The sequence below is a fragment of the Oryzias latipes genome, chromosome 14, assembly GCF_002234675.1.
Source record: "Oryzias latipes chromosome 14, ASM223467v1".
Lineage (NCBI taxonomy): Eukaryota > Metazoa > Chordata > Actinopteri > Beloniformes > Adrianichthyidae > Oryzias > Oryzias latipes.
This window is the reverse complement of record NC_019872.2, coordinates 14,891,366-14,917,456: the sequence shown is the minus strand read 5'-3', so window position 1 is coordinate 14,917,456 and position 26,091 is coordinate 14,891,366. Positions and strand designations below refer to the sequence as shown.

The 26,091-nt window shown below is 38.0% G+C and overlaps 1 protein-coding gene across 4 annotated transcripts in view; it reads right to left on the bottom strand.

Annotated features, from left to right (window-relative positions):
- klhl13 (kelch like family member 13) overlaps positions 1 to 24,594 on the bottom strand; it is a 31,308-nt gene extending 6,714 nt beyond the window's left edge. Inside the window, exons 1-8 of one of the 4 annotated variants that reach the window (XM_020708907.2) lie at positions 24,201 to 24,410; positions 23,222 to 23,291; positions 10,886 to 10,957; positions 7,580 to 7,721; positions 5,750 to 5,882; positions 4,956 to 5,152; positions 3,886 to 4,681; positions 2,159 to 2,272 (exon numbers count right to left, since the gene is read on the bottom strand). In XM_020708907.2, the coding sequence (XP_020564566.1) occupies positions 2,159 to 2,272; positions 3,886 to 4,681; positions 4,956 to 5,152; positions 5,750 to 5,882; positions 7,580 to 7,721; positions 10,886 to 10,957; positions 23,222 to 23,274 (1,507 nt within the window). In that variant the 5' untranslated portion in view covers positions 23,275 to 23,291; positions 24,201 to 24,410. Of the gene's footprint in view, positions 1 to 2,158; positions 2,273 to 3,885; positions 4,682 to 4,955; positions 5,153 to 5,749; positions 5,883 to 7,579; positions 7,722 to 10,885; positions 10,958 to 16,787; positions 17,115 to 23,221; positions 23,292 to 24,200 lie in introns of those variants that run through there. The other 3 variants (XM_004076340.3, XM_020708906.1, XM_011483437.3) reach the window with 3 other exon arrangements.
- Positions 24,595 to 26,091: the final 1,497 nt, after the last annotated feature.

Here is a 26,091-nt window from a genome sequence, read left to right as displayed (position 1 = left end):
TTTTTGTGAATTAATAGTTTAATTATTCCTACCTGAAGTCATCTCTGCTCTCTTTGTCATCAGAAATCATGTGGCCAAGCAACAATTATTTCATGTTTTAAATAAATTAAACATCTTGCTAATGCATGTTTTTTAGTAAGAATACTATTTGAAATGACATACTTGGTACTAACTGGCTTTGCCCTCGACCATAAGACCAACCTGGTTCTTTCCTCCATCTGTTCTGATTCTTTTTCTCTTTTCTCATCTTTCTCTTATCCTCATAGCTATATCATATAAACATTGTTAGGAAGATTTTCAAAGCATACAGTGACTAAACTATAAGTAAAATTAGAGAAATTTTTAATTTTAAACTATATTTTTGTTGGATAAGTTAGTTGTGTACTAGAATAGAATATTTTTTATTGTTGGTAAACATCTCCAAATGTTCAACTAAAATCCAAAATGTCGTTCAGTCGAAGTGATATTTAAAGCAAAAGGCTGTAAACTAAATAGTCACTCATAAAAAATAATTATCCAAACTTTTAACAATAAAAAAAAAACAACAAAAAAAACACCAACTTACCCACCATCACACATACCGGTACTTCTCTCTACTCCTGCCCATAGGAACAGCTTTATCATCATTTAGTGCCGTTTCAGTCTTAGGATAAAAACCTTTTCAGTGTTTTGTACATCTAGTTAAAGAAATTCTTTAAATTAAATTATTATTAAATTCTATAAATAATTTTCACAACTTCGGTTTGGCGCCCCCTTTGGCCGGGGCCCCTATCCGACGCATATGCCGCATGTCCACTTTTTGCGCCACTGAACACAAGGTTCGGTACTCGATACGGAATAAAGGATTTTTTCAGTCTGAATACACCTTTAGATAAGTGTCTGATTGGACCCAAATGATCCGAATTTGAGCTTGATATGAAGATGTTGCTACACATTGATGTAGTCAAAAGTCAAAAGCAGAACATTACTAGTCTCTGGGAGGTTGTTCAATACTTCCTGGTTTCAGGTCAGCTTGCTAAGATTCAGTACAATAAGGATAGCATTGATGATTCAGTACAAGATCTCAAAAACAAACCACCCTTTAGAAACCCAGAATGATGCATTAAATCAAGTACATTAACGTAGAACGGTGAATTCTAGTTCAATAAAGCCTTTCAAGCGTTTTCTAAAGACAAAAATCTTGCATGCGCATACAGGCATCATTCATACAGACAGGATGGGTTTTGAACGTTTACAGTGTGTGAAATGACCCAACAGAAAGGGGTCACAGTGATAAATCTGTAAACACAAAAGGGAAAGCTCGGTCACAATGATAGTCACACATTCAATGTGGGGCGGTTTATTCTGAGCTTCATCAGTTCAGCTCAGATCACACCTGAATGCTGATGAAAGCAAGACCCTCTGATCAGTCCCGCCCTCTTGCAAAACTCTGCTCTGTTCTATTGAGTTCTGAAAATTGCAGCACGGTACAATAAACTGCTATTGTAGTTTCCTTCCTCTGATGGAGACTTACAAGCTTCAGCTTTAGCCCATGCTTTTCCAACACCTCTGTTTATTGCTGGTGTGTTGCAGAAGGATTATTGCACCCATGGCCAGGAGGGATTACCAGTGTACGTTCTGTGTTACACCTCCTACACAGGCTTCTGTCCTCTACTTTGCACCATCCTTCCAAATTCCTCTCTGCCACCAATCTTCCCTTCTTTTGTAGCATCGCTCTGGATTAGTCACACTGAGAAACTAGGGCTCATCTCCATACTGCAGTATTATTTTGTCAATAGCAGGAAGTGGAGGGGGGGGGAAGCTGATGCTTCCTTTAAAGAACAAGAACAAACTGCCCAAAGGTCCACCCATTCTTCATATCTAGATGGTGCTTGAAGCACAAAATCCTTACAGCATTTAAACGTATGCAAAGCACAAATTAAACCACAACGCGTAGAGAAATTTTGCTCATGTCTGCAAGTAATACAACAATATTTTTTTAAGATACAGAGAGCTATACAAATTTAGCAAACCACATTCTTATCGGAATGTTCTGGATCTGTCTTATCCACGATGGAATTAAATACAGCAATGTCTGTATTCTGATTTGAATTATTTTCTACTTTGCTATAATAGTTAAAAAAAAACAGTGAAGTTTTAATTTAATGCAGCAGCTTACCTGATATATACATATAGCCTCCATAGACCGTTCCAGCATGTCCATAATGTGGCTCATTCATTTTGGCAACGTACGTCCATTCATTCGTCCTTGGGTTGTAGCACTCCACAGTAGCTTAAAGCCGGGGTTAAAAAAAATTTAAGGGGGGAAAAATGGGGGAAGAAAATAATATATTAGCAGAAAGTAGGTCAAGACAACTAAAGAGGACAAATAGCAGCAAATGACGCATGGGGGGGTGGGGGGGGGCTCAGTGTGGGAGCTCAAACACAGATTTAAATATCAGAATGCACCAACTGCAGGAAATAATAAGTACTAAAATATAAACACAAATCTAGGTGTCTGAAGACTTTTTGCAAAAGGAGTAAAAATCCAACACAACACATATGAGAAGTGACAGTATCCAATCACTGACAGCCATGAGACCCCATTGGCTTATGCACAACTCATCTCACTTACCTGCTAAAACATGAAAAATATAGACAGAATTTGCTGATTTAGGTGTCAAATAGGGTCACATTTGTACTTTTTGGGGCAAAATGCAATTTATCCTGAGTTCGTTTGTCAGCCTCTTAAATATTAGGGTTAAATGCACGTCGTTTTTTTTTTTATGTCACGAGATGTCAATGCTTATGCTGCCAAAGCTAAAACTAATATGATTAAAAGTTCCTCAAAAACAGTAGGAGCCAAGCGTTGGAGAATGCCACGAAAGTGCAGTTGAATGAAAGAGTAAACAAAAATTATTAAATAGAAATGTAAATGTATTCAATTTCTCTGGAAGCACACCATTTAGCTGGCCCTTTACACAATTAATGTTTAAAGGAAATTAATTAAAGTTTTAAAATACTTATTTTAAATTCCCTTCAAAAGATTATTTAATGACTTAAAAAAAAGTAAAGTAAAACCTGACAAAAAAAAGTAGCAACAAATTAAGTATAGTGCTTTCTCCTGCAGACTGAAAGCCCTACAAATATCCATGCCAACACTCTGAGCATTTCCTTTTACATCTGGACACTTGAAAGCAAAAGCATAACCACACCCATGAAACCCCTCCAAAGTAAACAAACACCAAGCCCATCTAAAAAGCACAGGACTGAATAACACGTGGTGAAGAGGAACGTGAAGCTGAGAGGCAGCCGTGTAGACGGTCGGTGAACTGGGGCTTTGTTCTTTGGTCTAATAATAACCCAGAAGAGAACGGCTCCTCCGACTGTCTGTGGAAGTTATATGGCCGAGTTTAAGTACTGGGTGGCACCTCTTTGTGGTCTGCAGTTATGGGTGCAGGGATTCCAGATTGGTTAGTCAGGATCAACAGTAAAGCTATAAGTATCTCAGAAATAAAAGCATCTGTTGACAAAAGCCGTAAACAGAGGGATGTTAATCCAGACAAATATGGTTTCAGTTATTTAGAAGAAATGGATTATGAACTAGTCATTGGATGAACTAGAAATGGATCTACATATCTGTATGCCTCTTTTGATTGTCCTAATGACGCAGATATGAACCGGCACCAACAGCTTTATCTCCCATAGCTCTGTATCCAGCCACAACCCTGTCATTACCTCAGAATGTGTTCAAATGTTTGTGTTGCATTGCATTACAGAGAGTATTTTTTGCATGTACTGGAGCTTCATTTGTTCAGTCTTCTGAAAGTGTGTAGCTTGATATTAAAAGGGTAAAAATAGACTGTTGTATTTCCAAAAGAACAAAAAGTGAGGACGTGACCTTACCAAGTTCACCGGCAGCGTTCCTTCCACCCACAGCGTACAGATGTCCCTTGAGGGCGCTGAGGTGGAAGAAGGTGCGTTTCTCATTAAGGCATGCCACCTGCATCCACTTGTTGTAGCGAGGGTCGTACCGGAACACCGTGTCCACTGCCGTTTTTCCTTTGGTGTCATAGTTGCTTTGGCCGCCCACAACGTATAGGAAATTGCCGATGACTGCGATGCCGTGTTGGTAACGAGGGGCGTCCATAGGTGCCAGCGCCTTCCACTCATGAGCCTTTTCATCAAAGAGGCGCAACTCCTTACTCACAACCAGCTGCTGCCGCAGAACGCCGCCCAACGTGACCAGGTGGGCGCTATCGGAGCGAATGGCTGTCCGTTCTGACTGCATGACCGGCTGCATGTAGGGCATCATTTGGTAATTGCTAGCTTCCAGTAAAAGGTTCACACAGGTGTTGTCTGTGCGCATGAAGTCCACCGTCTGCACATGATTGATGAGCTCCTGTGGGTTCATGAGGGGAAAGCGAATATTCTTCATGAGCTTTGAAGCGTAGTCCATTCGACCTTCTTCGTAGCGCAGCCAGCGACATGCGGCCTTGAACAGGTCCAATTCAGTGCAGTGCTTTAAACTATTACTGGACAGAACAAAAGCCAGCCGCTCAAACGGGAGCTTTACAAACTCTCCTGTGCCCAGCAAAGAGGGGAAGTTCTTCAGGATGAAGTTATTCACATATTTGTCCACCTCTGTCAGATTATAAGTGTTTGCAATGCGCCCCACTTCTACACAGTTATCCAGAGACACCTTAAAAAAAAAAGATGGAAGGAAAAGAACTGAATTAAACTTGTGCAGAAATATATTTGTGTAAGATAAGAAACCAGAGGAATGCCTCATTCAAAAATGTGAACATTAAAAATGAAATGCAGTTCAAATCATTTGTTGTGTTGCAAGATAACCATAAAAATGTCTGTTAGATTTTGCCTTCTTCTAAAATCTCTTGCTAAATTTAGGATTGGACAATGGGAAAGATGTTTTTTTTAATGTTGGAAAGTTGTGGTTTGTGCGCCTGGCTTCTCACCCCAGAAATGAGAAAAACCTTGCAGAAGTCCAGCACAGGAAGGATTTGTAAAAAACTGGCTGCTTCAAGTGTGTCCTGAAGATTCTCCATATTGAGAGACAGCTTTGCTGTGTAGATAAAGTCTATGATCTTCTTTAGGCCTATTCTGTTTACTCCATGAAGCTTGATGCACATTAAATCCTGTTCCTTCATTCCACCTGAATCAGGACAAAGAGATGAAAGAAAAAAAAGACAGCTATGGTCAAAAACAGTGAGCAAAAAGGGAACATCCACATATTGCGCCAACATACCGGTACACTATTTAAAAAACTAATACTTGAAATGATGAGGTTTTAGGATAGGCTGATGTTATTTGGACAGAATGACATGCAGCCAAACACCAAAACTGATGGAAATTAATGTTGGCGACACGTAATATGTGCGACCAAAATGCACATTGCTCTGTTGCCTACACATATTTTAACCCTAAATGTAACACTAATAAACTACAAGACTTCAAGAAAAATGACTTAAATTCAGGTCTCAAGCAAGAACAACCATTTAAATAATTAAACTTACTTTTGTGACTTTTCTATGTTGCACCATTTTACAAAAACACACATGATGGGCAAAATTAATTCAAAGGAAAGTTGAGTTTACAGTCACAGGACTAGTGTAGAAGAAACACATGAAAACAGAGCAGCAGTAATAACATTTAAAGTTTCCCACAGCTTCTGCAGGGAATACAGTGAATGTGCATAACTTATCTTCCTTCCCAGACTATTACCCTGATGAGCCTAGAAAGACTGACTAACCTGTGAACATGGCTTTGAAGTAGTCTGAGGAGGAGGCCATCATAGCGCGATGAACAGGAAAAGCTTCATCACCATCTCCTGCCACCAGTGTGACATCACAGAGCAAACCTTCTATCCTAAGCTGGTCAAATCCCTAATAGAAGACAGGGAAGAAAGAGTTGATTTTTTTGTAAAAAGGAAATTTAAAAAAGATCATTTCAATCCATGAAGTACACTTCAGTTCAAACAACTTCATCTCCTCAGGGCAAATGCTGCTTTTTACACCTAATGAAACTAGAGATATGACAGCTAGCACAAACGCCCAGGATGCAAAAAGTCAAGCTGACACTGTAGCAACAACTAAAACAGTAATGATCACTGAGAAAAGTCTGCCTGCAAACACATAACCCCATGCAGAACAGCAGATTCTACCCTCTGTGTGTTGGCTCAGATAGGCTAGAGAGCAGTAGTTATCATTCTTTTACTGTGCTGTGACAACAAAGGATTAATGAGCGGCCAAAGGAGCTGGTGACCAAGGATAACTAGCACTGCAGGACTGAGTCCAATGCCAGAAACGGCTGTCAAATCAGCAACACAAATTGTAGATGCTTCAGGTTATCAGATACGATTTGACTCTTAATTACCTGAGTGAACTTAACATTGAGGTTTGATAATCTAGTACATCGATGTAGTAGCATTACAAACAAAGGACAAACCTTTTCTTTCTGATCTGAGGCATGTTTGAGAGCAGAAATAACAGGAGCCAGGTCAGCTCCACCATGATCCTGGGTGACTTGATACACATCAAGGGAGTACCAGTTCAATAGATAGTAAAGAGGTTCAACTTTAGATTAGAAATTGTTGGTACCTTTGTGGATAGATTCTAAATCCATGCCAATTGATTTTGGCTGACATTAGGGGCTTAAGATTTTTTTTTGTACCACTTATTGACCAATTAAAAAAAATGTTTTGCAATACTGGCCAATCAAGGGAGTACAACCGATGGAGCTGAAAAACTGACTTCAAACCAGCACAATGTGACCGCACAACCTTTCCTTTTATGGTCATCATGTCAATGATTTCCTAGGATTAGAGCTGATGAAATGCCACTGAGGGATTAGCCTCAGAGTCGGTTACTATGCATCTGTGTATGTGGATTCATAACACACATTTATAGGACCAATCTTGGTCCTTCTCCCTAAACATCCCTTTTCCCTACTTCTTGTCCTGTGGTTTCAAAAAATAAAACATTTTCCACAAGTTATTTAAATCCCAATAAGATATAGTCACATTGCATCAATGAATAGTGTAACAGATGCCTCCTTCTGCACCTAATGAATCATATTGAATGGAGACATCTACCAGCATAAAGATACAGTAAACAAGGGACATGATTTGTTTAAATCAATTTTTCCCAGTTTTTAAGGTCATGTCACCTAATATGGCAGGAAAATAGGTAGCCTTTACTTGTAGAACTTCCCACAAATCAGTAAAAAAAAAAAAAAAACATTTACCGTAAATATTTTAGTGACTCCAGGGAAGTAAACAGAAAGAAAATACGGTAACTAAAAGCATAAAAAAAAAAAAAAAAAACACAACACTTATATTCTTTATAAAAACATTTTTTATGCTGTGCCCAGAATATGGCAATAGATTTTTTCTGTTGGAAAGATCTGCCACTTAATTGTTAAATATTTCTTGCTTTGTAAAAATATTGTTCGTCATTAACGCCTACACGTGAACATGCAGAACAAAGAAACAGATGAGGGGTAAAATTACAGTTAGACCTGTGTTAACAATGAAAATATTGAAATGTTGAAAAGAAACGGTGCCATTGATGTGAAGTCTCACCTGGAGAACCACTGAGCTGTGAGTGTTGCTTGTGAAGAACCGAGTGTTTCCAGTCTTTGATGCCTGAAGATGAGCAGAAATGCCCATATCACCATAACCAAGAGCGACTTTCATGTGTGCGTCGTCGTCCTCCACAAGGGATCTATTAAGAAAAAAAAGAAAAAAAGACCAAAGTTTTTTTTCCCCCACTTCAAAGTAAGGTTGCAAGCATTTTGGTTTATATCTAATTTTAGGTTTAAAAATTAGGACATAAGTTCTCAAAGTGACACTCCATAAAAGGACGTTTTAGTAACCTAGTTGTTGGACAAACCAACTGCAAGACTGAAAAAGCTGGAGATAACAAAAAGGCATTTCACCAAGATCCTTAAATGTCTTTTGGCAAGCTCAAGTAAAAAAAGATCACACATGGAGCCCTAAGATTCTTTTTTTTCATCCCAAAAGATTGTTTTTATTGATTATTGGGAATTCTAGACATAAATTGTGGACAGTTATGAAATCCAAGCCCCATTGAGGAAAATGAAACTTCCTACAAATCCATTAATGTGAAGCTTTTACTGCTGACATTTTTTAAACTCTAAAAGGAAGAAGGAAAAAAAGAAAAAAAAAAACATTTCACATCACAAAAAACAAGCTTTAAACCTCTTCCAAATCCATTCATAGTCAATCATGCAAAAAATACATTTCAAATTTTCAACAATAGTTCCATCATGGAAATGAATGTTTCATAAAGTCTGAAATTGATGAGACTCCTTTACCATAGTTACCAAATTTAACCACTGCAAAACCTCCAAGAGACAGTGTTTCCAACCATTACAGAATCAAATGTTACGTTTTGTTCTTACAGCAAAATTAAAAGGAGCTTTGTGGTAAATTATTGCAGTTCGAGAAGTTGCATTTTTCACACAACTCACATGCAACATAATGGAAAGGCTATTAATACAGAAGGAAAAGGACAGTCCAAGTTCTGATATTTCGGGTTTCAATACTCCATCCAATATTCAAGCATAGCGAGTTATATCAATAAAAACTTGACACAAACCGCCAAAAAAGAAGAGGAATTTTGTTTTAAATATCAAACAAGTGTTACATGAGATTGGTAGGATTTTTGTAAAATCAAATACTTTAGTTTGGTTTGTGCAGAAAAACCAAATAAGATTTCCACATTAGTGCTTTTGAATGTGTTGACAACTGGAAATAAAACTAGATAAACTAAAATTCAGATGCCAACAAAAGGCACATGTGGTAGAAGTTACAAAGTCTTTAACTACATAACAGTGAATAGACTTGGGTGTGAATCTGTGCCTGAACTGATAGTCAATGGTCGTATGTTTCTTATAATTTGATCTGATCAAAAGATGTAAAATTCTTAATAGGTTTTCAAGGTCCAGTGGTTGTGAAGCAGCAGTAAATGAAAGCAGCTAGAAAACGATCTCTCTACATGTCCTTGTGAAGATTTAATGACACAGTTTAACAGTGAAGATGGCATCTAACTAAAGACACACTACGTTCCAGGCTTTAAAATAATTTTAAAAGTTTTTAAATCATGTTAACTTGTCATAACAGTTTTTTATTGTTATTAAGTCTTCTCTATGGTGTTAAGATGGTGGTAGATCCTGCATGTTTTAAATGTTGATAGATAAATCATAGTTAAAGCAAGTGATGTTTCAATAAATATCTTTTTCTGTTTACAGCAATGCATAAATGTTTCCTGGCTTGACCGCATCAGATGAAAGTGTAATGGGGGAAAAAAAATAAAAAATAATCACAGGCGAGTCACTTCGACATGACACCCACAAGTTTAGGTATCACAGGATTATGTCAAAGCGCACGGTAGAGAAGGTTTCTAATCTCTCTGGAGTGTTCAGAGATGACAGAACCGTCAATGGAGCCTTGAAGGTATAACAAGTAATCATTTTTCATTCAATGATTGGCCCAGTTCTGATCACGGTTTCTCTTACGCCAACGTCTGGCTCAGCTAAGCAGCGACAGTGTCTTCAAACAGGCCCACCAGACGGCAGAGCACATCAGATGGGGAGAACTAATGGTTTTTAAATGGGAGTATGTAAATAATGAACTAACCCAGGCCCTTGCCTGACTGAACACTTGATTTCAGTGTGGTTTTACAAATGCAGGTTGTCTGTATTTTGAAGGGACATATTAAATATAACTAGACTCACATTTTACATGCAGTTAAGGCCAGCTATACCTTTGATGGCATGTCATCTAAAACCATCACAATTTTGAAAAACATCTAAAATCATTTTGAGTGTTATAGTTGTAGAAAACCTGAACATCTAAGCTGCACACAAAGTTACAAAATTTACCGTAATCTAATTTATATTTAAAACAAAACAACAACCCAAATCCTATGATTAAAAACAATATAACTCATTTGCATTTCTATAATCGTAACTAAAGCAAATATTTTATTTTGAGAAATAGAGAGACTCAGGGAAACAAGCATGCTTATTAGAACAAAACTGCCGTAATGTTTGGTTTTGTGTAAATGTAGGAATACAGTGTCAAAGTGTAGATCCCATCCTTTAAAAATAAAATAAACCACAGCAATTCTAAAGAAGGCTTTTAAAATTAAAAACAAAAAGTACAATCTTATAAGACTCAAATGTCAGCGGTATTTCTGAAATATGATGCAACTGAAAGAAACAAGAAAGTGATGTTTAGAAACATTGAATCTGGATTTTGACATTTTAATTAAGACTGTATTAAGGAAGGGTTTATTAAATTCTTCAAATAGACTGCACTTTAGGCCTCAGATATGTTTATGCAATATGCAGCCGACAGATCATGTCTCTTCACATTCAAAACAAACAGTTCTGCCGTTTTTAAATAAATCACTGTTTTTCATATGTCAAAGACATTTAAGGCATCTGATGAATAAACAATTAGGATCAGATCAGGTTCAAGTTTATCCAACTTATTTCATTGGCATGCTAAACTATTTAACACACATTAACAACAAAACATCACAATACACAAACAATAAAAAGGAACTAGACACAACAAGATGGAAGCTTCATCTACCAATAGAGGCAAGCGGGAACTATTATGCAACCAGCCCATTTTAAAAGGTTCCTTTCACAATAACTTTAATAAGAAACTTTTACATGTTACTTTCAATGACAAAGGAGAATGGGACTGCTAAAGAAACATCCTACAGGGTCATGATCATGGACTACATCTAGAAGAAGTCATCAAAGGCTATAGCCACCAAACATGGATGGCTTAAAACAGCAGTCACGGTCACACCGACACAGAGCACAGGCAATAATGCACTTGTACATTTACCCTGTCAGGCGGTAAGTCGGACAGGCAGCCAGGAGAGAATGGGTAGTCCAAACTATAAAGGTGTGTTGGTGGCTGCCGGAACGAAAAACAGAAGACAACAGCTAGAGTTTCTAAAATAACATGAAGTAAATCTATTGTTGAATCAGAAACCCAAGATGGGTTAGAGATAGATATTAGAGTTCAATATGGACTGTTCATTAAACCTAAGGGAAGGGGTTAAACTACAACCAACGAAACGTATGATGAGATTACTAATGCATGAGTCTTGGGTTGCTTTTTTTAAGCCTTTAAATAATTTATTCAAATTAAAATTAAGAATTTACAACATCCCACCAAAAGAGTTTGATGGTACAGTAACAGTTGATGCTTTTATTTTCCCTGAGTTTGAAGCTATAGGCGTGGATATAAATAAACCATGACAAAGCTGTGAAAACGTGAAGGGTTGGAAAAGTATTCATGTAGAAACAAAACTGACAGTTTGTCAAGTTGCTTCATGTCTGTGGAAGTCCTGAAAACATCCTTCCTCCAGGTGACGTTCAGTAAGCCAAAAACAGTTCGTCTTTTCAATCATAAAAGAGCGAAGAAAGATTTTAAAAGCCTTAAAGAAAGAAAGCTTTCAGAAAAAGGCAGACATGAAAAGTTAGGAAGCGACAATGGATCTACTTACTTCACTTACTTTAAAGTGATTGTGCCGTTTCAGGCAAAATAGAAAAAAACCTGTATTGATTTTTAGGACATAGTTTCAGCAGAGCGGAATGGGAAGGAATGTTTGCGGGAGTGATCCCTGTTTAGCCTCTCTCCCGCTAGCTTACAACCCCAAGCAAACGTTAGCGGTGCACAAAAAAAAAAAAAAAAAAAAAAACAACAAAGAGGAATAATGGAGCTATCCAGCCAAATGCCAGCTCAGATGAGGAAAACAAAGACGTTAATGGATCCATTTGTCTGTAAGTGGATGTATTGTACTGGAGCAGAGCAGGGTGGCAGAACTACAAGCTTTTCCTAACAGCATTTTTTCGCCTGCTCCCAATTCACCACGATTTAACTAAAGAAATACTCAAACACAGTTTCAAGCCTAGTTTTCTTTATGTCCTGCATCATGAAAGAAAGCTTCAAAAACATGTTTAAAAACACCAAAAACACTATTTTCATTAGAGTGGGTACATTTTTCCGGTCCATTGCTGATCACCGATCTTTAAAAAGCTAGCCTATTAATTCATCCACCAAAGAATCCACCAAAAATTAGGGAAATCAGGGCTGATGGATCCATGCACCCCAAATAAGCTAGGACGACTTTGAAGCACATAAGCAGTTGTACAACATTAGGATCCAAGTCATCCATTTTTCTGTTTTTTTTTGAGCTCACATTTTCTTCATAAAAAAATATTCATTTATAGTCTGTTCTGGTGGTAAAAAAAATATATCCAAAACACCCCACAACAAAGACATGCTTACTGGCCAGTGGCAACTGCATCACTACAATGAAGTGATGCGTTTACTGACCGGAATCATAATCAGATTCCTCACTGCCTAATGAACCAGTAAGCGTTAAAAAGACTATTCAAGCTGAAAAAAAAAAAAAAAAAAAAAAAAAAAAATCAACCGATTCCCCTCACCAGCCATACAATCCGTGTAGTCACGGCCACTGTACATCAAAAAGAACTCAGCCAAAATCCAAAACACATTTTCAACTGAAACCAAGTGGATGAAAGCAAAAATAACCATCATAACTGTCTGTGATGCTGTGAGCAGAGCTGCCATGCTGTCAGCGTGCTAAATGCTTACTCAACTTGAAGAATGCAGGCAGACGGAACATGACCCAGCAAGACCCGTTATGTGAAACTAAAAGGCAGAATCACAGGAATTTGTCAGGAAAGTTAGACCGAAGGGACCTCAACTTTGTTCAGTTGGTAAACGATTCAGCATTTACAGGCTAAATGGAAGACAATCACTTTAGGGATGAACCCGTAACTACAAATTAAAAGAAAAAAAAGGTAAGATATGAGTAAAAGCAATAAAGGTCTGAAATGTCAGCAGAATTCCGCCTGCACTCAAATGGGCAGAGAGGTGCAGCCTTTGCATACAAAGGGGCTTAATCCGTCACTGTCCCACAAGAGATGATTAATAGCAGATCTCACTCCAATAGCCCAGTTCAGCAGAAACACTGCTTGTTTTAATATTCATTTGTTGTAAACATTTGGATGTGGTACAGTTTTGAATAAGACCATTTACAGCCTCAGGATGTGAAGGTATGCAAGTAAAGGGGGAAAAAAAAAATCCTAGGCTTCGGAAGAGGACAAAACAAAACAAGGAATCTCGTCACTTCCATGGTAGACCAAAGCAATAAAACATAAAAAGACAGAAGGAACGCAAACACCAAAAGTAGTTTTAACATGACTAGTGAAGGGTTCAGAACTCATATTTCCTACCTGGAAGGAAAATGCAAGAAGGGGGAGGATGCACAAAACAAAAATAAATAAAGTTTCAACTTATTTGAAGCACAAGTGTTCATTTCAAATGCATCCTTAAAGATTTCTTCAGAGAATTTTAAAATGTGGTTATTCAGCTAAAAATAGACAAAGCTGTTTAAGTTAAACCTGACCCAAATTCATCATCAGTGATCTTTAAGTAGCTTGGTATGTGCATGTGGGAGGTGAATATAGATATGACCGTTTTACCAGAGTGAACTCACTTGTTGCTATGCCAGACAGACCACCTGTGTCTAACCCCCCCCACCACAACCACTCCTCAGACGTTTTAATGAAATGAAACAATCCCTGTGTGGCCGTTTCCTGTTCTGGAAAGTGTCTGCGAGTCAGACGGAACTGCTCCTCTGCTAATACAAACCATTTTTACAGCAGGACACATCCACAGCTTCATTCTCCAAGTGGAAAACTGACCCACATTAAAAAAGAAAAAAGAATAATAAATAATAATCCACCATACAAAATATATAACAATAAATAAAAATAAAAATGAATAATAATAAAAAAAAAAACACTGACAAAAGTACTTTTAGAAAAATATATTTCATCTTTTTCATGCTTATGTCAACAGTGGAAAATATAACCATCAAACACTGAGAACCTATTAATCATTTACAATAATCCCTCTTATCTGCAAGACGTTATTCCAACATCAATCTCTGATAACTCGGCTTCTCTTTTTAAAGGATTGTGATTAGCATATTCACTCCTCATCGCTGATATAACATCCTTTACTGAATCCAATTAACACATTATGTGAGATGTGTGGTGAAACTTTGGAGGATAAAAAAAATAAATAAATAAAAAATAATCACAGTTTGATGTATTTTTAGGCATGAAAATGTCTTTTGTTGAAAGTCAGAGCAAATCACGTGAAATTATGCAATATTGAGATGTATCTGAGAAAACAACACACTCACACACACACACACAACACGGTATCATCTCACAGCAGTGAGACCTCGCCAACAGCAAATGCATTTCATTATTACATGACAAATGAAGCATCTTCACTTGTCAGTGAAAAACTTTCAAAGCTGTTCTTTTTTCACTAATCTGAGCAGATTCTCTTTTGATTACAAGATCGTTTCTCTTGCTACAATATATAAATACTTCTAAAGGAAATGTGTCAGCTTAATTCTCATTTTTAGAAAGTCAGTCTCAGGCTGCCAACATGTTTATAGAAATCTGCTTTGCTAAAAATGGTGTAGGGTCTTATACTAAAGGCAAATATAAAAAATAAAATAAAAATAAAGACTTGAGTAGACTTTAAATAAAGACAGACAATAACAGAGGGAAACTAAAATGCTCTCAATAGCACCACACCAAAGTGATTGGTAAAGACAAGATAGTCCTTTCTCTCCAACTTTGAGTAATACATCATAGTAGTAGGTTTAGGGGCTGTCATCTGGACTAAGTCCAAATGACAGCCCCTAAACCTACTATAGAATCAACCTGGATGAATGAGAGTCTTCATAGACATATTTGAGTAACATACGTAAACCTAGCCGACTCTTACAGAGCAGAGTATTCCGAAAGCTTCAACTTCCTACAAATCGTGACATTCATCCTAGAAAAAAAAAAATCCAATCATAAACATGTAGACTTGTTTGTGACTTAAATGAAAAACTATAAAAATGGAAATATGACTTGGATTTGCCCTTTTCGTTCTAAAAACTCACTCCTTTGTGCGCTCCATCAGTCTTAGAATACACAACACTGTATCCTCCCAACAGCTTAGTGAGCAAGTTAAAAATGTCTTAAGTAAAGAGCAACTTCTCCTTGACCACAGACCATCCTATAATTGGGGACCCAATATCAGCCTGCCTGAAAACACAGCACAGTATATACACACACACACACACACACACGTTTCAAAATAGTAGTTGGTGTGGTGGGGCAGGGTAACCCTGAGCAGAGCGAGGTGGAGCAGCAATGGCTGAGCATTCTGCTTGAGTGAGAGCACAATTCACCACACACACACACACACACTTCAAAAACGTCTCCATTCACACAGACGTCAATGTTCAGCATTTGCAATCTTCAGTCTCTAAAGGTTTTTAATGACATAACTTCAAACTGTCAAACCCATCACATTGTCAACAACTGGTGGTTAATTACGTTTCCCCCCCAGTGGCATAAATAAAAATACGACAAAGCAATTCTTTTTTTTTTTTGAATGTCTTGAAGGCATTTATGCAAGCACCAATAACAAATATGACCAACTGAAGTGAATCTAGTACTTTCAGTGAGGATATGCATAAAACGTTCAATCAACTCCATGATTTTCCACTCTAAAATGTGTTCTTGGCAGACAAATGTTAAAGCTAGTAAGTTGCTGTATGAAGAAGCATTGAACCCTGTCTCCTTCTGGGGAGATGGACCGCTAAGGCTGGCAAGGAGCCCTCTGGTGCCAATGCAAAAAACTTGTCAGTGGGAGGCAGGATGTTCATGCCGAAGCAGCACAGAACAAATTCTTAATTAATAACCTAAGACCAACTAAAAGGTACATATTCATCGTGTCTTTATCCTCTATAAAAGCCACCTTCCTGCCTGTGGGGCTGCAGGGATTTACACTTGATGGTTTTCAAACATTCAAATATTGCAACTTTGCATTTACTGTCCAATTCATAGAGTTTGATGCTATTTTATGAACAGATTGTAAATGAGAATATCCAATAAAAAAAATCCCTGATTAAACCATTTTAATAGGGTTTACAGACAATATACAAAAAAAAAGGGTAAGAACATAATTTTCTGGAACTTATGGACTAAAAAATGAAATTAAAAAAAAAGGAAATTAAGCTCCTAAGCTGCTAAGTGAAGTTCCAGGAGAACCAGAGACTGCATAAATCCAATTTGGTGGAGTAAGCATGGTTGCTTGGAAATTTTCTTGGGGCAGTCAGCTCAGTTATCTTGGGTTGAGTCCTGTTTTCCTCAGAAATCTGGATCCATCGGATGGTAGCGGTGTTAATGTTCAAAGGTCAAACGGAGCTTGCAGGTGTAAAGAGAGGATGGCGAGAGGCGGCGTGAAGCACACCCTTTCCACCCTTCCCCCCCCTTCCTGAACAGTAGCAGATGACAATAGCTTCTAAACCAGAGCACGCCAGACATCCTGACAAAGGCAGGCTCCTCCCAAGCTGCAGAGGCTTTGCTCCCCCGTGAACATAGCCAACGCGTGAGGGCAAAAGTCGGGGATGAGGGGCTCGCCGTGTCAGGACTAGAACGAGTCCCTCTGCTTGGGAAAAGAACCGCTGCTGCGGATCCTCTACAATCACGCTGGAGAACGCAATCCGCTACAAGATTCAGTTTCATTTAAAATAGCAATTCAATAAATAAAAAGCTAACCATCTTTAAAAAAAATAAAAAATCCATAAACTGCCATTGCCCATCGTCAGAACCACCGTGCGCTTACTCACATGTAGGCAGGCGAAAGGGGAGAGGACCTGGACGTCTTAAGAACTGGCATTGGGAATTTCCAGCTGACAGGAGAACCGCTTTTCCATTTCAACGGCATGTTGTTGTCACCAGAATGGTGCTACAGCAGTACCAACAGCAAAGACCATTTCCATGAAGAGGTTTCCAATGCAGTCTTCCATCTCACTCTGCCCACACCATTTAAAGGGGGAGGGAGAGCAGCGGTGGCACCGGCAGCTGCAGAGGCGCACTTGTAAAGGCTGAGCGGGCTACACTCAGGGTAGCGACTTTAGCAGCAGCGGCAGCGAGAAGCCAATAGATTGCATCCAGCGCAACTACTCACCCTGCTGCATTCACAGCTTTCTCATGGTAGGAGGAGGTGGGGGGGGAACTCTGCCCTCCCATCCTCCTTTCACTATGGTGGCTGAGCAACAGTGCCACCTTGTTGGGAAAAAAGGAGAATTACAGTTTTGGAATAGCTCCAAATCATAAAACATAACCGTAAAAAGAGTAAAATGATGTACTTTATTTAAACAAATGTGTAATAAAAAAAAAAATTTATATATTAAATTAACAGTTAATTATATTTAGGGGAGACAAATTCAAACCACCAATATAAAAATGTTCAAAAGCCTACAAGTCCCTAAAATGCTGATGTGCCCCTTTAAAAACCACTTTCTTCCTTCCATCAGTCTATTTTGCATTGATTTTAGCAGAGTTAACTTGATGAATATTTTGTGGAAGCACCAAAACACCCCTAGGATTTCCTGAGGAGTTCAGTCAACAAACTCTGGTTGCTTCTACTGAGTCAGAGACACTACCGTAATCATTTCTGCGGTCAACAGGTTCAGAGTGAGTACAGTCATGGTGCTGCTGTTCTGATTACAGTTCAAGTTGAGGCGTATCCATCAATGGCTGGTGTATGATCCAACTACATGCTAGAAAAGTGTGTGGGAGAGCCAACCCCCCTTGTGAGAGTTTTGAATCTTGACGGTCAATGGCAAGAATCCAAAACATTGTGTTTTTAGGCTGTTTTTGTTCTAATTTTATTTATAAATGTATCAAAAACTGGATGCAGACTGGGGGGGGGGGGGGGTAACTTTTTGGTTAATCTGCTCCCCTTTAGTAAATCTGTCGTTTTTTCAGCAGGTTTGAATTTGATTTTACAGCTGGTACAGACTATCCTCTTTTCATTGGGGCGTTTTTCAGCAAGAAAACAGAAACAACTCCTTTGTGAGGGAAAACAAAACATTTCATAGACGGCGTGAAAACGCAAAGAGCAGCAAACAAAGATTGATTAGAAATTGATACAGAAGCAATTGATACACCTTAAGTAATTGATACACCAGCTCCACTGGTGTGTGTGAACGCATATGAATGATCCCGGTGATGGTCAGAGGGGCCGTAGGCGCAAACTGGCAGCCAGGCCTCTGTCAGTCTGCCCCAGGACAGGTGAGGTAGTTACCATCACCAAGTTTGAATGAGGAGTGAATGAATAATGGACAAAATGTAAGCGCTTTGAGCACCAAGAAAAAGCAAAGATAAATCGAATCCATTATTATTACGCTTATTAAATCAGTGCAGTGTTTGCAGGCCTGAGGAGGCCCCCACCCCCAAAGAAAAGTAGAATACTTGTCGCCTTCTTCCTGCTGTTGCTTAAACCCGACAGTGGAAAACTTCAGAAAAATACGCATGTGTTAAAATCACCTGCTGAATATAAATTAAAATCTGTGATTTCATTAGCAAATATTTCAGACGAGTTCTTAAAATGTTAAATTCATTAAGTTTTCTTTAATACGTTTGATTCTGAAATATTCCGTGTTACACAAAAAAATCTACAGCTTAAAAGCTTGTGATTTAAACTGATGTTGGTAAAAATGTGTCTAACTTTCCAACCAAAAAAGATTCTTTAAAAAACCGTAAGGCAAAAACTTAAGCTGCTTCTGAGGTTGTTTTTGACCCTTCAGCTTTAGTGCTGCTATAAACAGAACAGTACATTTTCCAGCTCCTGTCCTCAAATAATACCTTGCCATCACTTTCACCTCCCTCCTGGTTTGAAGCCTGTTATAATTATAGTGCATGTAATGTAAAGGCTGCTTTCATTCCATCGTTTATGAAGGTAGAAAGGCTCAGAGCTACATCTTTAATCCTCAATTTTACTTAAATTGTAATCAATATTGAAAGCCCAGTGCCATTACAGCTGTCAGATTCAAGAGTGTTTATTTTTGTGAAGAACTCATTTCCTTCTCCAGGTTTGCAGTATTGGTCAGCAACTTTTACATAGTTAAGATATCGATTTTTAGGTTCGATGGGATTGGTTGTTATTGCAAAATATAAATGCACCAGTAATAGATTTTACAAGGTCAAGGACTTTTGTGATTTTTTTTTTTTTAAAGGGGTCACATTTACAGTGACAGAGACCATTCTGGTGGAAACTGATCAATATTCATTTTTCATATTTATATTTCCATTTAATATCTACTTTATACTGCAAACACCAAGTTGTAACAATGGTCAGCAGTTAGAAATCCTTAGAAGGAGAAAGTAAGTGTGAGCTAGCAGCAGTGAGCATCCAATGATCATAAGCTTCTAAGCAAGATAGAACTCAAGACAAAAGTCTGAAAACAGATGTGATTCATGTCTCTGTGCTGCACCGCAGAAAAACTGTTGTTTCTAGCAAAAGTGATTCTGTTCACTTCTTAAAGACACGACTGCTCAAGCCCAGTCCTCGAGGGCCCATGTCCTACCGTTCTTCCAGTTATCCCTGCTCTACCTGCTGCTGATCACCTGGACCAGGTGTGCTTGTGTTAAGAAGCTGCAGGGGCACGGATGGTTGGAAAGATTTCAATTTCCTCTCCAGCAGTTTTATACACAACATGGAAAAACAACAACCCAAGAAAAATACAGGTCAATAACCTTACGAAATATTCAAGTGTGTCATCTCAGAACGTCCTCATATCACCATCTTTCACAGCAATGTCGCACAAGTGTCACACACTTCTTCTGCTTGCAAGACGGCTTCTGGTGCAGATCAGAGATGCAACATAAAGGTTTTGTTGCAGAACTGGGCATTTAAAGCAACAGAGACACCTCAAAAGGTAGGAATGGAATGGCTACTTAATGCAACAATGCTCAAACATCTGACAGTGTAAGAAACTAGCTGTGAGAATTTTATGTCAAAGCAGAACTGTCATCTAAATCCAACCTCAAACAACAGGGTTGGACAATAGACACCCTAAGGCTAATTCTTATTCGTACGTACATCCTAATGAATGCAACAACAAAAAAAAAAATCTTCTAGCAGCATACCTTCTTTCCCTGTTCAAGAAAGAAAACACAAAACAAAAACAACAACGACCCAGAAATCAGTTTAGCTCAGGCGGTAGAACAACTCAGTCGTCCAACAACTGAAGGGTTGGTTGTTCGATCCCCGCTCTCCCCAGCCAGCTGTGGCCCCCCCAAGCGTGGCTAGTCTGCAGCTCACCGCTCCCCCCAGGGGATGGGTCAAAATGCAAAGAAGAATTTCCCCATTGTGGGATAGATAAAGTATCAATTATTAAAAAGGGCCACAGCCACTTTTTCCCCACAATCTCTAGGATATTACAGTTTCATCATAGCTGGACATTAAAATTCATAACTTGAGAACACTGCATGCCGTGAAAACTAGTTTTTTTTTTGTTAACGTCAAGATTTGTGTTACCTTTACAAATCCAACAACAGCAGCATACAGGATGCCTCCAAAGACAAGCCCTTAAGATGACTAAAGGATTTAATGCTGTGCCAGTGTCACAACAATGGTAATCCTGTTACAAGCAAGCACGCCATTCACTTGAACTGCTTCTAACATTTTTAAAAGGAGTAGAAGTCTGTAAATAGTGGTTTTGCTCTACAGCAAAAATCCCTACTGGAGGTCAGCTACTGATAAAGATGAGTCTATTTGACACACCAAGGCCAGGTTCAGCTAAATACAAAACATTCAGTCTTTGTACACCGAGGATTGTGGCAATAAGTCAAGAGTTAATCTTTAAAACAACTTAGAGGTTTCAGTCACATAGTGACGAATTAGCCAACTTTATGCAATAGACTCTAAAGCATAAGGAACCCCCAAAGGTGCAGTAGTTCAGCGTTTAACTAAATCTTCTAAGAGACACTTTTTAATAACGGTTGCTTCCACAAGCCTTGATTTGCAGGAGATCACTGTTCAGGGGGGCATACGCAACACAACCACAAGAGGGGCTGACAGCCAAATGATTAAACACAACACACTAGCTTTACTGTTTGTCTAAAAGCACCTGAAAGTACAAAGGCATTCAGGCATCTACAATCCCCTATTGTTGCTAAATATTTTCATTTCATATTTTACTAATAATGTGAATCATGTGATGCCAGACTAATGTTTTAAAGAAGGAAAATGTGATAAAAGAAAAGTGGATTTCTATGGAAATCAGGCATTGATCTTTGGTAGTGTCATTTTTTTCAACTGATTGCAGAATTTTGTCAAACACAGGAATAACAATTGTTGTCATATGCTTGGAAAATATAATAACTACCTTCTTAGAACATGTAGGTTAAAAAAAATAAAAAAGTTTAATAAGACTTGCATAAATTCATCGTTGTGAAGAGTTCCTATACATTCTCACTGGAGTCTCAAAACAATGTATATTTGCAAGTGGAGATTCTTTATCAGCTCTAGAGTGTCCAATTCCAGTTCTTTGGGACTGTTGTCTTGCCTTTTTTTTATTTTTAATCCTTACCTAGAGTTGATTGCCTGAATCAGGTATTCTACCAACAAGAAGCCTAAGTGTCCTGCTGGCCACTGATCCACAGAGACATCCCTGGGGGTATTCCAGGAAGCATGTTTAAACTAGCCTGACTTTAAGCCTGAACTCTGGCTGAAATCCGCCTGAACTCGCTTACTCTGGGTATGTCGGTTCCAGAAGACCGGATACGAGTTGGCGTAATTACGCTCGACTTGGTAACCCTGGGTTAATGCTCGTGCACGGAAGGTACATAAAGACATTCTCAATAGATCGCCGATTTCCGGAGTCACCATGGAAACGCGTGGAGAACCAAAGAGAGCCCAATACTTTAGTGAGACGGAGTCTGAGATTTTAATGACGGCGTATGAAGATTATACGTCCATCAAAAAAGTAACACAGCTGCATCGTCAAAAGAAAGAGTTTCTGCTTGTAGTAGAAGAACAGACAAAGTAAACGCACAAGTTTCTGATCTTATTTCCATTTCCCTTGTGACGCATACATATATATAACTTATCCAATTTTGCCACCTTAAATGAAATACTTCTATTGGTAACAAATAATTGAGTTAAATTTAATCAACCTAATTTCTTACGTCTATAAAACTCAATAATTGTTTATACAACTCAAATGTATGTATTTATCAAACTAAATGTCATATTACTCCAATTCAATTAATATTTTTTCCATCTTAATTAATTATATTTCTTGATCTATCATATGTCTAAGTATGAGCCGGCAGATATGCTCATTTTTACAACAATAAAAAGGACGAGGAAAAAATGCACATTGCGCTCAAATTCATTAAAGAATTCTCCGTCTTTGTCATTACACTAATGATCGGTAGGGGTGATATAAACTCATCCTCTCCTTCACTCTCACTCATGGTGCAGAGACATAAGCACAGTAGGACAAAATAACTCAGGAAAACATGGCAAAACACAGTAAAACAGCTAAACAACTAAAAAAATTTGGTCAAAAACCCACACTTAAATCAAAATCCGTCCAGACTGGCAAAGGAAATGGTATCCCACAATCCCTTGCGGTGCCGATCTAACAGCAGCACCAAACTACTTAATTGAATTAATTTGAATGAAAGTAAAATAACTGTCTGATAACTACGTGTTATTTTTAAACTGACTTAACAAAAAAATAATTTATCTTAACTGAAGCAAATAACTAAGTTAGATCAAAGTAAAAAAGTTGAATTTTCCAACATCCATATGTGGTCTTATCACCCTCTCACGGTGGAAAAAGTATTATCTGAGCTTCTTCATCCACTAAATCATCTTCAAATGGACACGCCATGCTGCTTCACCTCTCTGTAAACAAACTAACCTTCAACTAAACCTGCTCCGACCAGGTTATGTTCAGAGCATGAGTTGCTATGGCAACTTGACATACCCTGAAACACACCTCCATTTCTGGAACCGAAAACTGAGGTTATCAACTTCCTTAGCCTCAAACTTACCGTGGGAGCTAGCATAACCTGCTTTCTGGAATACCCCCCTGGTGTAAGTGTTAACCCTGCCGTTTTAGAGAAGCTTGATGATGTGTTCCTCAATGTGTTTTTAGAGCTTCAAAATGAACAATATGGTCTTGTTTGTTCATAAGGGAAATGTAATACCAGACAAAGCATAACTTTGCAACAACTTAAAAGGTGATTTTTAAAAGGTTACCTGTCATGCAGTCCTAAGGGCATGGTCTCCCCTCGGTGTGCAGGGTGCTCCATACCCTCATACACGCACACTTTTGGAAAAACAACGAGTACACACTTTAGAATTCAACACTTCAGGCCTAAATTACATGTTTCAGCACATTTCTGATCATACAGATGGATGTATTTACACCTGAGTGATAAATTAAAAAAAAAAAAAAAAAAAACTTAGGGCAAATATTGTGTCAACGTGATGTCTCTCGAGTCTCTTTGCGGTTACAACCAGCTTTCATTTACCTCACCGCAGTTTCAGGTTAGCAATGAGTGTGTAAACAGAGACAAGTGTACATTTTTCGGTTAATATCCATCAGAGAACTCAGTTTACAACACGCACTGTCCACCCCACGCTGACTGAAGCCACGCTGGATCCTTCTGCTTGGTGTGTGCTGCAGTTTAGTGTCGGGACAAACTTGTATCTCTGTCTGTGTGAGTTAGGCTGAGAGTTCGGTGCTAGGTGGTGACGTGAGGGCGGGCGGTTAGGGAACACAAGGTGGTTTCGTGTCTGGATAAAGCTACTGTGGTATCGCAGCGTTGGCACTCCTAGCTAAATGAAGCTCGTTTTCTGTCCATGTTGACTCCACGCTGTTCACAACATTCTCCTCTTGCACCAGGGTCGAGCTAACTAGCTAAGCTAAACCTACTGCTAACACATTGGCTGGATTACATTTGTCATTTCGTTACATTTCTAAACTCCTGCGGTCAGCTGGTGTAACCCGCTGGTTATGCTAACTTCTAAAGAGGCATCCAAGCGAGTAAAATCAAACGAACACGAGTTGGTTGGTTTAGTTATTAGTAGATAGTTGTCTGGTTGGTTATGAACCAACACATGCATTTTGACTAGTTGCCATTCTTTTGTTAACATTTTAGCTTCCTTGGCTACAAACGTCATTCTATATATCACGCTATGCTAAAATAAAACTTTTTAATAAGAGACTTCTTACCTTTTACGACGTACTAACGTTAAAAAAGCGTCCTCCTTCTTCTTCCCAACCCCTTAAATCCACTTAGAGTAGAGAAACAGCCTTTCCTGCTACTCCATATCCAATGGGGTCGCTCCTTACTGGCAGAACGGGAGCATCCGAACTTCTGATTGGTTGTAGAGTATGGCAATCTTTAGCCATTGGCTCAAAACTTCCGTTACTAAATAAAGTGGTTTTAAGAGGAGACCTGTTCCCGGGGAGCATTGAGGCTGAACACCCTGTACTCTGAAATCACCTGAGATTGCCTGTATTCTCCAACAAGTGACTGCTTTTTAAAAAATGTAGATCCTAAAGCCAAATACATATCATGAAGATTTAATCGTAAATGCAAAGAGTCAACTGTTTTGTTTGTAAATAATCGGTTGGATGTGTTGCTGGTCAACAGGATTCAGAAAAAAAACCGTTCTGGTTTAACTAGCTCAGTATTAGCAACACAACACAGATATTTTCCACTATAGAGTGTAATATATTAATAGTAGATCACATTACATAACACCTGACCTTTCAGAAGACAGGGACATTTACAGCCAGGGTCTTAAATCATATAGAAATGTAAACATGCCTGACAAATGTGGAAGATGATATTTGTTAAGTGTTTTCTTTCTTTGTAGTCTTTTGTTTTTTGCTCTTAACTTATCATATTTAATGCTCTGATAGAAAAAAAAGAAAGAAAGAAAATCATAGTATTGTAGAAGTTTCATGAGACTTGTGTTGATGGTATAAAATTCACATTTTTGAGAAATGTCCACTCTGCTTCTTCAAAATAAAAGTTTGAGAAAAAAAAAACATTTTTTATCCCTGTATCATTTGTCTGTGTCTAAAGGTGTGTGTTCAACTCTAATTTAAAAAACTATACAATGTTATTGGCTTATGTATTAAAATTGAGGACCTAAGGGTGTGTATAAAACATTTGATGACAATTTTATTTTATTGCTTTGAAAAATAGTAATCCAAAAGAGATGACATGCATTTCTACATCCCAGATAATCTGAAATCAAGAGACATTTTTGCTGTAATTTTCAGTCTAATGTATATGCAGAAAGATAACATTTCAAGATGTTGAGAAAGCCTGTTTTGCACAAGAATATTCCCAATTTAAAATTGAAATCTCCCGAAGGTTTTTTATGCTTAAACATTGATGTGATTAAAATTTGTTGTTGACTTCAAGGTTTTTGAACAATAGGACTGGACAACAAACAAGTGTCCTGCAAGATAAACATCCAATCAAAGAAAACCCTAGGGAAAAATCTTTATTTTATTCTGAGATAAAAAAAATAAAATGATAAACCTTTTTAAGTCTTTTAAATTAGGTGACATAGTTTAATAGATAAGGTCAACAATACAATCATCCTCCGCAAGAGTATCTATCTATCTATCTATCTATCTATCTATCTATCTATCTATCTATCTATCTATCTATCTATCTATCTATCTATCTATCTATCTATCTATCTATCTATCTATCTATCTATCTATCTATCTATCTATCTATCTATCTATCTATCTATCTATCTATCTATCTGTCTGTCTGTCTGTCTATCTATCTGTCTGTCTATCTGTCTGTCTATCTGTCTGTCTGTCTGTCTGTCTATCTGTCTGTCTGTCTGTCTGTCTGTCTGTCTGTCTGTCTGTCTAGTAGTTCACTAGACCTGTGAACTACTCAAAAAAGCATATTGAAGCTCAAATGAAAGTAAGTATATTATTGTGGTTGTAATTCTTAAGAAACAGATACAATAATAAAGTTGTGTCTCAATTTGGTTTCCAGTGGTTCGATGAACAAACATGCACACAAACAAACACAATAAATCAATAAATAATCAATCAACCAACCAATCAATCAATCAATCAATCA